The sequence below is a fragment of the Misgurnus anguillicaudatus genome, chromosome 11, assembly GCF_027580225.2.
Source record: "Misgurnus anguillicaudatus chromosome 11, ASM2758022v2, whole genome shotgun sequence".
Classification (NCBI taxonomy): domain Eukaryota; kingdom Metazoa; phylum Chordata; class Actinopteri; order Cypriniformes; family Cobitidae; genus Misgurnus; species Misgurnus anguillicaudatus.
The window spans coordinates 23,099,499-23,113,709 of NC_073347.2; the positions used below are offsets into that span (position 1 = coordinate 23,099,499).

At 39.1% G+C, this 14,211-nt stretch overlaps 1 protein-coding gene and 1 long non-coding RNA gene across 26 annotated transcripts in view; one reads left to right on the plus strand and one right to left on the minus strand.

Moving 5' to 3' along the window:
* The window catches only part of pax2a (paired box 2a), a 30,648-nt gene extending 22,644 nt beyond the window's left edge, over window positions 1-8,004 (plus strand). For 9 of the 24 annotated variants that reach the window (XM_073873334.1, XM_073873336.1, XM_073873340.1 and 6 more), the window contains 4 exons: window positions 1,974-2,183; window positions 3,628-3,729; window positions 5,618-5,704; window positions 6,072-8,004. In XM_073873334.1, coding sequence (XP_073729435.1) covers window positions 1,974-2,183; window positions 3,628-3,729; window positions 5,618-5,704; window positions 6,072-6,193 — 521 coding nt within the window. In that variant the 3' untranslated portion in view covers window positions 6,194-8,004. Of the gene's footprint in view, window positions 1-1,973; window positions 2,184-3,627; window positions 3,730-5,617; window positions 5,705-6,052 lie in introns of all 24 variants that reach the window. The other 15 variants (XM_073873345.1, XM_073873343.1, XM_055169613.2 and 12 more) reach the window with 3 other exon arrangements.
* LOC129415585 (uncharacterized) overlaps window positions 1-14,211 on the minus strand; it is a 129,386-nt gene that overhangs the window by 40,553 nt on the left and 74,622 nt on the right. Inside the window, exon 3 of one of the 2 annotated variants that reach the window (XR_012372166.1) lies at window positions 1,967-2,191. The exons of the other annotated variant lie outside the window; for it this stretch is intronic. This is a non-coding gene — a long non-coding RNA (uncharacterized lncRNA). The remainder of the gene's footprint in view (window positions 1-1,966; window positions 2,192-14,211) is intronic. 2 annotated transcript variants of the gene reach the window in all.

The following is a 14,211-nucleotide window of genomic DNA, read 5'->3' on the forward strand; positions in this document are numbered from 1 at the left end:
CGAGCAATTTGGCCGTCCAAACATTACATTGCCGTAATTGATTGGGGTGAAGCAGTCTATTAGGCTTTTTTCCGTTGGCTCGTGATAAATTGCCAGATCTGGAATGTCGAAAATTGAGGTCAAAGATTTCAGCGGCTGTTATTGTAACAAACAAGAAGGTGTCTGTGAATGTAGTATTTTTAATCTTTAAAGACTTAAAGGCAGGCGAGTTTGGGGTTTAAAAAATCGTTCTCTCTCCCTTTCACCCATGTGCATTCACGAGGACAGACGTGAAGACCACTATAGTGCTGGTTCATGTTCAAATGTGATGTGCCTCCACACAGACCGGTGTTTATCTTCCATCTCAGTAATCAGGAGGTTGACAGCCTTCCTTTTTGCAGGTCTTGCTTGTCTCCAGGACAATAAGCAACAGCACCTCTGATTAGTTTTAGAGTTCAGTGATCTCGAACACTGGGTCTCGGCCAGCGTAGCATCTGCCCTCGTTTGCTATACAACCGCAAAGCGGAGATGGTGAAAACGGTAGGCCTAATGCGTCCGACACCCTTCCTTGTTTTCTCCTTTATTGGCCTCTAAGGTTTTTATTTTTGAAGTTGGGCTTTATGGTCGTCATCTTCTTTTTGGAAATATAGCCATCTGAGCTTCACATCACATCGTCCGGCAACAGAATTTTACATTCTTTACGTACGTCGCTATTAGAAAGTCATATTTTATTATGTATGAAGAGTCAGCTGTTAGTCACGGACTCGGATGGGAAAAGAAATTCTGCCATTGATTTGTGTGGGAAAGAGGCCAGTTAAGTTGCCTGATTTCCTGGCGTAAGGTCGGAACGGGTTGTCAGGGTTGCGTCTGACAACAAGAAGGCCTTATCTTAATGAGGGACTCTCCGCACATAGCTCGGTTGTAAAACAACAATAGTTGGGAAGCAGCTAATGAGGCTATCATGAAGCTGTGAGAGCCCTCCCCACAGACCACGATAACAGCACAGGATGTTAAAGAGGATGAGTGGAGAGAGAGAGAAAGAGAGAGAGATGAAGACAGAGCTCACATTGATTGCTCGAGCTGCAGTGACAAACCCACTAAGATGAAAAATGCCAAACATCATCAGCCAAATGATATTAAGGCTGGTGTTGCAATGGGGCCGTTTCGCGGCTTGCGTGTTTTTTCTTGTTTTAAGATGTGGCTCTGTTTTTCTTACGCTGAAACCTGAGGGAAATCTCTGTGCATTTGTGCTTGATTGATCTGTGCAGTTTGCTGATGTTATTTTAGAGATATTGCATGAAAATGATTTAGCAATTTATAGGAAGATGCACCTGTTTATTTATTACCAAATAGATTATCTAACAGGTAAGATTTATTTTGCTCATTGGACTGGTAATTTCAATCAGATTTGTGCTGTGTAGAAATGTAACTTTATTTAGATTAAAACGTTGATAGATGACCATAGCAGCTCCTGTTATGAAGCAAATGATCAGTTTCTTTTATCTTGAGAAAAGAGTTCAAAAAGATGTATATTCCCTCAAATATTATTACGTATGTAACTATGTGTGAGATATCTTTGTTGTATTTATTTGTGGACTGATGGAAAAATCTTCCACATGCTCTTTATCTGTCACATTATGTACGCAAAACCTACACACCAACTTTTCCTGGCTTACCATAACCAAATTCAAATGTGTTTTGTGACCGTTCAGCTCTTGAGGTTAAACCCCCTGCACGTTCCTGAAAAATTGGGTCATAAGAACACAGCGTCAGTCGCAACTTTCATGCAAATCCTTCTTTTTCCCTTAAGCGCTACGTAGCGTCACAGAAACACCGAACGGCGTCAGCCGAATTTCATTTCCCTTTTCTTTTACCACCTCCATTCAAGACCTCCATCTGTCATGATTCATTTTTGTTTATTTGCTGAGTGCGAGCGATTGTGCATTGTCTGACTGTGCGTGTGTGGCTTTTTGTTGTGTTTCTTCACCTGGCAGAGTTGCATTCATCCTCGCTGTGTGTAAAGCAGGAGCCGCACGAGGCTTCCCTGGCTCCGTTCACCCCCTCCTCACTGGCAGTCTCGGGTCTAGCGGAACTGTTGCCCCTCCAGCCCAGCGTGTCAGTAGATGCCTCCACCCCCTGCTACGGTGCCTATGCCCATCATGCCCCCAGCTACGGCCAGTATGCAAGCCAGCCTATTATAGCAGGTACAGACCTAAAAAAAAACAAGACCAGAAAATGTACCCTGCGCTGGTTGGGGGGAGACAGCTACTGTCCTATGTAGGCTTTTAAAACTTCAGTCTCAGTCTACTACATTTTCTAACGTTGTAGTTACAGCCTTAAAAGGGAATATTGTGCGCACTCGTGAATTGAAGCTCATCTAAATGTGATTGTGCATTACTCTTAAAGTGCAACATTTGTTTATATTTTTATCATATTTTCCAAATACAAGAGTGGAAAATTGTCTGAAATCGGCTATTTAAACATAAAAGGCACAATATCCCATTTTCAGTCAATTACAGTTTATGATATAATACTCCTAGTAGACTAAAATGCATGAATAGGTTATCACAGTTTTTTACATTACATTTATGCATTTAGCAGATGCTTTTATCCAAACTGACTTGCATTGCATTTTAGGCATGCCTTTTTTCAGTATGTGTGCAACTTTTGTGCTGCTAACACAATGCATTACCAATTGAGCTAGAAGAACGTAAAAATGACTTATGTTATATACTGTACACAAGTTTGCAACTTTGACTGGCATCTCTCTAAATAACCGGACTGGAAAAAAATTTCCCTGTGACCCTCGCAGGGTCCTCTTTCAAACAATGATGGGGACCGAGAGAACAGTTAGGCCTATGTGCTCCAAAGTTTGAGCCAGCGGGATCGCTAGCCGTCACCTCCAATTACAGAACTGAATATGGAGGCCATGGGCGCTTTTGACTCTCTGGGCTTTCCAGCAGCAGTGATGCCACCGGCAGGCCGTTGGCATTCTGTGCTTCTCTCTGTTAAAACATGCAAGTGAAAACAGGCCGGCAGCGCCACTCTGTGTAATAAAGGAAGTTAAGGCTGTGTGACCTGGAAAAAGCTCTGGAGGCGTTTTTTAGCTTCTGCATGCTCATCAGTTTCTGAAGTTGTGAATTTAGGGAGAGCTGATCTTTATCCACTGCATGTTGTTGTAGTTAGCCATCATTGAGATCATCCCAACAACCAAAATTTTCTGAAACATGATTAAGAAGGCTTACATGATACAATAGCATTTTTATTATTCTTAATATATGTTTGAATGCATTTTTATTGATCTGCAAGGTGATCTCTCTCGGGTGTTACTTTTGCACTTGAAGTAGTTTAATGCTTTAGGCGCTTTTCCACTTTATTCTATGCATCATAAAGTTTAATGAATTGAAATATGTGCTGTTCGCTATTTTCCTTTTTACAGCATATGAAGAATAAACTGTATCTGATAATAGTACAAATACTGAATTCACTGATGTTTATGATATTAATCCTAAAAATTAAAAAAAGAAATCTTTCCTGCCTTTTCTTTTCAGTTGCACATTTTGCTTCTTAAGAAGGTGCAGCACGAAGATATTCCTTATTCAATACTAAAATTTTTGTTAAATGTAAAATCTCTTTATCTCTTCACAGGTCGAGACATGGCGAGCACGACCCTACCGGGATACCCACCTCACGTTCCCCCCACTGGGCAGGGCAGCTACCCCACCTCTACACTTGCTGGAATGGTGCCTGGTAAGAGTAATTACTGTTTTTACGAGGACGTTAATTTTAGGACAGCTCGTAATAATTTCAGCGAGTCCTTAACAATCGATCATCTTTGGGAAATCTGAGGTCATGCAAAGCCGATGCAAAAAATGTTTTAAAGAGAATAAAAACTTGCACTGCTAAATACGGCATATATATATATAATCCATCAAAAAGTGACTTGATAATAAGAATGCATTAATATATCACTGTTTTTTAATGATTTTGCTAGTTTGAATTTATTCACATATAATTAACTTGCAGAAAGTCAGGGAGCATATTATAAATGAGAGTTAAAGAGAAGTGACACAAAAGCTACAAACATATTGCCCGTGACATTTCTGGTGAAGCTAATGTTTATTAAACAGGATAATATTAATGAGAAGCACAATATTAATGAGGATAAGATTAATGAGGTGCCTTAATTGCAGGATGGTAGCAGACTGATGGGCAGCGTGAATCTCACTCACGTACATCAATACTCCGTAAAGGAGCCTCAGCCTATTGGCTGTTGAGTAGAAAATTAGCTCCTTTCAATAAGTGATCACGCACATAAGTACAGGATATAGGACGGTTCCACTCAGGTTCCAGCGCTCATTTCGACGCTCTCACGGTCCATCGATAAACACGGCTCTCTCCGGCGCTGTAGAGCGTATCTCTTTCCCCTCTACTTAACCTGCAGTTCAGGTTCACAGCAAACAGTTAAGGGTCACAAAACAGCGGGCGGGCAGGCCTGTAAATATTTAAATCACTATCTCTCAGAGGGACCCCACTGCCAGGATGGGATGCAATCTGGCAGCAGATTGGTGCCCTCTTCGTCAACAGCACAAATATATTGTACAGTATGCAAACGCTTGCAAACACACAGCCCGAGGGCTGCCTGCGACATGTAACACTTCCTGCTGGTCTGGAAAAGTGCCGTTGTACGTACTATAGAGCCAGGGGATAACATCAGTGACAAAGTTGGACTCGAAGTGCACGAGCGCAAAGATACAATGTTCGAAAATTGGAAAAACAAATATTTTACATCAAACACAGAGAGGGATTTTTTCTCGGTCACCGTTGAGTGCCTCAGATAGAATCAAGCCCGTCTTTGGTTACCATGGCCCACGAACGTGAATACTTTTTTTCGGGAGCAAATTTAATTCAGTGACAGGATTCATTTGCTGGGCAAACATATCTTTACAGGTACATCAAATATGTTTTCATCAAAGATTCATTTTCATTGGTCACACAAGCTGAGAAATCCTCTTAAATCCTAGAGCCGTGGGTTTTGTGTGCACTTCCATTCATCTGGCCCTCGAACGACTAAGATTTAGTGACAGACCCCAAACACTGTTAAAGCAAAAGCCATTCCTCACCAGCTTCATATAAAACCCTGCCTTTATTGTCTCATAAAAGAAAGAAACGTGGGGGACCAACAGCATTGCTCACTGACATGGACAGAGCCGCTTCCTGAAAGTCGAATTCGGCTGGAGAAAAAGGGGCGAGCGCATGCGAGAATAAATCCATTGGAGCGTTTTTTTGAAGCCAGGCTTTGGTGCGGGCAGAGAATAAAGAATCTTAAGAGTGCGAGACACAATCAAAGAACGAAACTTCAAAACCCTGCACAGAATTAATGTAACAAATTCAGCCAAAACGGCAGGGCGCAGAAGAAAGGACGGGGCACGCCATCTGCTAGCTGGTTCAGTGAAACAATGCCAATTGCTTCAGTTCTAACATACCCAACTATTGCTAGAAATTTACCAGCAATATTTGAAGCACTGTAGAGTAGATAAACACCAAGTATGCCATTTCTTTATTGTAGATGATGCAATGTTTTCTAGCACAGAGGTGTGATCTTTATTGCTAACCCGTCATTTTTATTCGATTTCAGGAAGTGACTTTTCAGGAAATCCCTACTCTCACCCACAGTACACAACTTACAATGAAGCTTGGCGGTTCAGCAACCCCGCATTATTAAGTGAGTATTAACCATTTTTGCCTATCCCTTATGGGATTAGTCACTTTAAAGTGGGATTAATATAATCGCATTTTACAATGGCATTATTTGCATACAGCTTTAGGCACAATTTTATTTCTTTTACTTTATAACACACTGCGTCTCTAAATTAACTTGAGACATGCATAAAGCGTAATAGAATATCCTTTTGTTTTATGTGACGCAATTTCTAACCAAAAAGGAGCAGGAAAAAATTACTTTCACCCTCCTTGCTTAATGCCATCAAACTTAAACTCCTTTTGTTTTGGAGTGGGCGTAAATGTTGTCTTACTGTGGTTTCAAACGCTCCGCTCTTCTGTTAACTTCCAGGTTCCCCTTATTATTATAGTGCCGCATCCCGGGGCTCCGCCCCTCCCACTGCTGCCACTGCCTATGACCGCCACTAGTTACCATGGCAACCCAATCAAACTGCAGGACCATGGCCGCAGCCTCCATATCGTACCAGTCTGAAAGCCGTTAAGGTCAGAGGGATTGAAGAAGGCTACAGAATCTTCAGTTTCATGGGGCCGAGATCGGATTAGGAGGGTCAAGCAACAGCGCCCCCCCTCCCTCCATCCCTCCCTCACCCAGACATCAACTATACCCCCCGCATCATCGACACTAAGGCTCTCGTTCTCTAAATCGGTGAACAATGACTGAACTATTTCCTGAAAGACTTCTGAAAGATTCTACTAAAATATATATATTATACAAGATATAAAACAAGACGAACCGTGTGAAGAATACAAAAGTAACAATTGATGTGTTGTTGTTTTTTTCCTCTCTTTAAATCAATCAATACATTCCTTTACATGCTGTGTTTAGTATCGCTAACAGTTCACACACACACACACAAGGTTGCCTGAGGCCTTTAAAAAGTAATTTAAACATGTCCTACCATTTCACTAGTGTCTTACCTCTCATGGACAGAACAGCAATGTGTACGAGATCAAGAGAAACTGCTCAGTTGTCTGTCAAACAGAACAGTGAAACACTTTTAGAAGCCATCACTGACTCGTGGTAAGAAATTACCAACATAATTTAACATTTTCTGTGATACACAATCAAAATGGGGGAGAGAAAATAGAAAAAAGAGAAAAACAGGTCATAGAGACTGTTGCTGTACATGACCTGAAATGAAATCCGTATATTAAATTATTGTTTTGGTTTAGCTGATGGTTTGTGTGCGTGTTGCATTTGTGTGTGTGTCATACATTTACCGGATATTTCATTTGTTCATGTCTCATATCTTATATCATGATTGGTGCCGCTTTTCTTGTTTGCACTATTTTGCAGTACTGGATGAAGTACAGTAATCTTCTTACATGTAATATATTCAAAGGTCTACTCAAATTGACAGAGTAACAGCAACATCGGAGAAAAATACACTAGCTGTTTGCCTTTTTAAACTTTTTGTCTGTTTTTTGTCATTCAGTGTAAATCATAAAGGAACAATTTCCATCATGTGTATCTGAGACAGATTCTGGCTCAGTACCAATGTAATTATTCATGATACAAAGTCATCGCTTGTACAACATCATCAAAGTTCAACAAATGCCTTACAGCTTTTTAATTTAAATTTTTTACGTTTGTTTGGCTAAAGTCCTGAGAGGTAGACATGCATGTAACCCTTTTGTGGTTCAACAAACATTTCTAAATGCTAAGTGGGATATGAAACCGGTCCATTCATACACTCCTGGAAATGTAAAGTGAATGTACTTTATACCACGTTTGCCAAAGACTTAGTTTGATATTTAATATTTTATTTGCTGTATCTGTCAATAAAACAGTATTATGTTTTAATATTAGTCAATACTGATTGTATGTGATAACGTTGAACAAAAGGACAAGATCCATCTTAGCCCCACAGCAATGTACACAAGGAAGGTGAATTCTGTTTGTCATTTAAGGATATTTAAAGGTATGTCATTTGCAACAAACTGCTGCTTTGTAGAATGATTTGTGTATAATGTGAAAACAATTCTTCTATGTATATAAGATCACCTACATTTCACCATTGCAGTATCGTACTAATTTACCGATTCCATTTGTAGATATGAGAATTGAAAGAAAAAAAAAACATTTGACATTACATGTGTCTTCGACGTGTTGTGCTTTTCTAAAACGCACAACAAAAAGTTTGAAACCCGCACCGGTGGGTTTCAGATGCTGTCACCACATGTGCGGCTGTTTGTATGTTTTGTTTTGGTTTTTCTTAACTTGTTCATACTGTTTAAGTCTCTATGCAAATTAAGTAAAATGGTATTCTGTATTCTCCTTTATTGCTGCATTCAATTTGACTCTTTCCTTTTGAATTATCCCTACATCCTGAAAGGGATGAGCCTGTAGAAATTAACAAATACATTTCACATGCCTGGTTTTGTGGATTGTTTTTGTACTTTGAATCTTGCTGTACTTTTAAACATACAATTGAACATAATACACAATACTTCAGAGCTTTGGAGTTTTTTGCCAATGTTGAATCAAAATTCATAGCATGCATTGGAAAATCAAAACACAAAAATATACACACAGGACAAACACAAATTTAAATTCATGCATACACAATTTAACTAAATATTTTGGCCTTTATTCAGTCAATTGTTCAGTTAGTACCGATAAGAATAAAGAGATTTTACACTGCTCACTGCAATTTACATTTGTGTTGCGGTATTTAATCGTCTTGATTTTTAAAACAAGCAAACAGCAGCAGTGCAAAAAGGCGATGCTCCTGACCTTTCTTCGAAATAATGCAAAATATGTATTACAAACATCATTTGTTACGCACATTAAAATTTCTGATAGAAATATGTAACAAAAGACACAATGGCCTCAGCCACCACCTTATTCAACATCTGTCCAGTTCTTTTTTTTGTGCATATGAGAAATAAATTTTTTGTATGTCAGCCTGTGACCATAGTGGTGATTATTGAGCCTTTTTATGAGGGAGTCATTCAGAGTTCAAGACCTGTGAATGCAATCTATGAACATCATATCTGTTAGCCTCTAGTAAAAAAATGTCACGTTGTGTGTGTTATAGTTTATCCAAAAATGAAAATGCTGTCATCATTTACTTCCCCTTATGCTGTTCTATGAATTTCTTTAGACATTGTGATAAATTGTAGATTTAAATCAGAATTTTTATTTTTGGATGAACTATTTCTTTAAGAGCAGAGACATGGAGCAGGATGATATTGTAAATGTTTTAAAATAAAAAAAAATTCACACAAAAACAAAAATATTAGTTTTTCAAAGCTTTATATCTCAAAGACTCGGGAGAAGGAAGATGCGTAGAGATAACGTGAGAGGAACAAACCACAGAAGAAGTGGAAATAAGGAAAAACAAGAGAGACAGAGTCACGGAGCGAGGAAAGAAAGTGTAAGCAAAAGAAAGAGAGAGTGTAAGAGATCACAGTGAGAGTGTAAAACAGAGTGTGGACTATTTAATGATGCATTGGCTTCTCTCCGCAGCCGACTGCCGCCTGCAGCAGCTCTCCTCCTGCCCGAGCAGACAATCCCACCCTGCTGTAATTCAATTTTTCTGCCTATTGTTTATTTCATAGCTCCCCTGTGAAGCATCAGAAGCCGCTGTTCTGTCAGCCTTTTACTGTCGTATATGTTTGTCATTCAGCCCTTGTTAAAATAAGAAAAAAGGCCTGCCTCTGTTCTTCCCCCAGCTGAGAATTCCCAGTGGTAAAATTATTCCATTTAGATGGAAACTTTTTTGTCACTCCCCTGTCTAAATTGGCATATCTGCTTCTTTTGCTGGAACCAATAAACTGTGAACCCGGATGCATCTGTCAATCAGGCTCATCTTTACTTTAGCATGCCAGATGACAACAGGGGAGATGGGAAAAAAGCAGCAGAATGGAATCAGCTGATTGGCTCTCATCAGCAAGGCATTACAAAAAGCACCTGTCATCCTCTCGGCTCCTCAAAAACTGAGGGGCCCAGGCTCTGTGCTGCTGGAGCCGACTATACAAACAAATAAGAGAGACCATTCGGGAAGCTGCGTTTTTGTGAGGCTAAATGAAATAGTTCTGAAAAGTGAACTTTAAAGTTTATGGGGATGGGGATGCATACAGTACCTAAGCCATATACTTTGTTTCATCACATATGTCATCATTTCTAGTTGCAATGTATTTGTATAGGAAATTACAAAAATATGGATTTCTGGCATAATTCAGGCTCCTTCGCACCTTTTTTTTTAAGGCAAAATTTAATTGTTATAGAAAGTGATCTTTAAAATTTGTGAATAGGTGATGCATACAATATTTAAGCCATATTTTGCTATATTACATTATTATACAGTACATAATCATTTTTAGTCGCTATGTATTTGTACACTCTTAAGAGTTGCTAGGTTTCTTCAACTTATGGTTGGGTAAAATATGGACAAACCTACACTCTAAAAATGGCTGGGTTATTTTTGACCCATAATGGGTAAATATTGGACAGAATACGTACTGAGTTAAAAATTACCCCGTGCTGGGTTGAAAATAACCCAATGTTGGGTTGTTGTTATGCAACCATGGGGTATAATAACACAACAGTTGGGTTAAAATAACCCAGCATTGGGTCAATTTTTAACCCAGCACGTGTTCTGTCCAATATTTACCCATTATGGGTCAAAAATAACCCAGACATTTTTAGTGTGTATGCTTGGTTGAACATGCTAAGTTAAATTAACCCAATGGTTGGACTTGTGTGAACTTTTTCAGCAGCTTGTTGAAAACATTTATCTAATTCAAATGATCCATCCAGATTTTAACATAACAAGCATGTATTGTTAATTTCCCATAAATAAGCTTTATGAGTATATTACACATTATGATCATTTGTTTTTTTTAAGTATGCCAAATTTACAGCAAAAAATAACAAATATTAAATATAATGACTTTATTGTACTTGCATTTAGGACTGTGTTGAAAAAATGTATTCACCAATTCTGAATCGATTTTCATATTAATTTCTAAAGATCGATCTGTAAGGATCGATTTAATAATTAATAACGTAAACTTGCCGCGTCATTGAATTCAAGCATGCGCGTGAGGTGGAAGGACATGACGGTCAGTAATGTTAAGCAAGCCGTAAGCGGTCGTTTTGAAAACTGTAATTCAGGTGACAGCTGGGATTTTTTTTTCTTCAAAAACACTTATCTAAATCTCGATGATCGAATCAGATCGAATCGAATCGAATAATGACAATCGATTTAAGATCTTGAATATCAGAATCGAATCGATTCTTCAAATTTGAATCGAAACCCAGCCCTACCTGCATTGTCCCACTACAGAATCGTTATACACTTTTAAAAAAATATTTTAATCCCAGCGTTAGGTCAAAAAGGGACAATTTAACCCATGCTGGGTTGTTTTAACCCCAAATCCTGGGTTGTTTTAACCCATTGTTGGGTCAAATATAAACAATTTCTGGGTTAATTTTAAATCAGCTCCTGGGCTCATCCCTTTTTGACCCAACGCTGGGTATTAAAAGAACCCAGCATTTTTTTAAGTGTATACATTCCGTATAATCACTATTACAATTATACGCCAATCTGGAACTGCAAATCTATGACTGCATTATGCTGATTTTACAAGAATAACCTGATCACTGACATACATACATGCATACATGTTACCAAGAAACAGGCCAGCGTGACATGGCCTGCATCTCATCAAATATTAGTCACACTGGTAATAGCACGGAAAATGTGTCCATGTAGTACTATGTAAATTTTCCACAAGCGCTAAAGATTCTCAGACACATTATTCATAAGAAAGGGAATGTCGGGTGTTTTCCGAAAGCCCGAATGGGGAGAAAGGCGCATCATCTGTCACGGGGCGTCACACTGGTGAAAGAAGGAGCACCAGAGGAGTTACACTGGACAGCACTCGCTGCTACGTCCTGTCAGACGTCTATGTGCTCATCATCATCATCGCTGTCATTTCTGATGCCAGGGAGGCGAAAGGCCAACCTGGGGCTGTCAATCAAATCCACCTCATTAGGGATATTGCTAATTATGAAATTTTCTCTGATGTCTGGGAATGGAGTACTGTAGACACTTAAGTATGTGAAATATCAAGATGTCTATTATTTATATATAGATGCCTAAAAGTGAATAATAATGTTATTTGTGCTATGCAATAAATTAACACTCCCATCGCATGCCTTAAAGGAATAGTCCATTTTCTTAAAAGAAAACTCACCACCATGTCATCCAAAATGTTGATATCTTTCTCTGTTCAGTCGAGAAGAAATCATGTTTTTTTAGGAAAACATTGCAGGATTTTTCTCATTTTATTGGACTTTAATAGAGCCCAACACTTAATACTCAACACTTAACAGTTTTTTTCAACGGAGTTTCAAAGGACTATAAACGATCCCAAACGAAGCATAAGGGTCTTATCTAGCAAAACGATTGTCATTTTTGACAAGAAAAATAAAAAATATACACTTTTAAACCACAATTTCCATCTAGGTCCGGTCCTGAAAGCGTCACCGTGACTTCACACAATACGTCATGACGTCAAGAGGTCAGAGAGGACGAACGCGAAACTCCGCCCCAGTGTTTACAAGTGTGTTGAAAGAGGACCGTTCCAACGTTGTTGTATGTCAAATGATACTAATTAATGTCTTTGTGTCAGTTTATTGTTTAAAATGGTCCGCAAATGTGCATTTCATGTAACACGTGACCTCCCTACGCCACATTTACGTGAAGTCGCGCTGGACCAGAGATAGACGAAAAATTGTGGTTTAAAAGTGCATATTTTTTATTTTTCTTGTCAAAAATGACAATCGTTTCGCTAGATAAGACCTTTATGCCTCGTTTGGGATCGTTTATAATCCTTTGAAAATCTGTTAAGTGTTGAGTTAAGTATTAAGTGTTGGGCTCTATTAAAGTCTAAATATTTCCAATTACTGAAAAACAGTTAATGTTGGCTTAATATGCTTGGACAAAAGCCAATTTCTATCCTTTTAGGTTTCATCCTGTTGATTTTCTCATCATCATGTAAATACTCAACACTCTAAAAACAAACGGTGCTATATAGCACCAAAAGTGGTTCTTTGCTCGTAATCATAGAAGAACCGTTTTTAGTGCCATATAGCACCGGTGAAGCACCAGTGAAGCACCTGTGTAGAACCATATAGTGCTATCTAGAACCATATTTGGTGCTATAGTGGTTCTGTATGGCCCCTGTGTGGTTCTGCACGGGTGCTTCACTGGTGCTTCACCGGTGCTATATGGCACTAAAAACGGTTCTTCTATAATTACGATCCAAAGCAACAGTTTTGGTTCTATATAGCACCGTTTGTTTTTTTAGAGTGAAGATACTGTACAATTAACCATATGTCTTTTAATATTCTTAAGATATTTAATAATGTGATTCAGATAAAGTCATTTTTGGTGATTTACTGTTTTCTGCATAAAATCTACATAATTTAAAGAAAATTCTGTTATAATATAACCTTGTAGGTCATGTTAAAGATTTAAATCAATGTAAAATCAAACTTTGATGCCCCTAATATCATAATTAGATTATGAGATTTTGGCCTGGATTTTACAGACAGGGTCAAAACTACTTCCTTAAATTAAACATTACAAAAAGTTCATTAAAACACCTTATATAGGGCATTCATGACTTTGTAAAAACCAAGCTTTATTTTCTCAGTATTGTCACTGTATAGGAGCGCAGTGGCAGTGAAGCAGAGCCACTCTCTTGATGGCTGCGCTGTGATTATGAGGTCAATTTTACCCAAGCTGTGTGAGCCCATCCAAGAGACGCTTACATAAGTTTGCGAGCGTCCTAATGAGCAAGCGCTGATTGACTTTGCATTGTAAAAAAACCCATGTGGGTGGAGTTCAGCCTCGGTTTTATTAGTTGTATTATTAGCGCGGGATTCTTACGGTAGACTGTGTGATCGCAGACCCTGCACCTCCTCCTCACCAAATCTGGCCACTTCCCTCACCAGCCAAAACTCATTTTCTTTTAGCGGCTAAATTATCGCTTCTAATGGCCATTGTGTGACACATTATGTAATTAAAAGCTAACGCAATCTGCCTCGCCGTGTGATTATGTCACCCAGCCCGTAAAGAAACTGCGCAAGAAATCAAACCGTCTAAAAGAGAAAGCTTTCCTCTGACCCGGCTGTTCAATCAAGTGGAGATCTTCTAGAAAACCGACAAAGGCCGTACCTAAGGGGGATTGTTTGTTTGCGACCCCAGGGCACCCTTAACATCCGAGAGAGGGGCTAAAACAACACGCGATCCCCAGTTTGCACTCCTTAAGACTCCACACAGAGGCTCATCCTCCCTGTTAAGTGTCTGAGTGGAGAAAAAGATAGATAGAGAGAGAGAGATAGAGAAATAGAAAAAGTGAAGAAGCACCAACCCCCATCGTCCCTCCTAACCCCAACCCCCCCACCCCTCCCCAACACCCAGTCACTGTCAGGCCAAACACATGATGAATTGCCCTGTCAACAGAATTCAT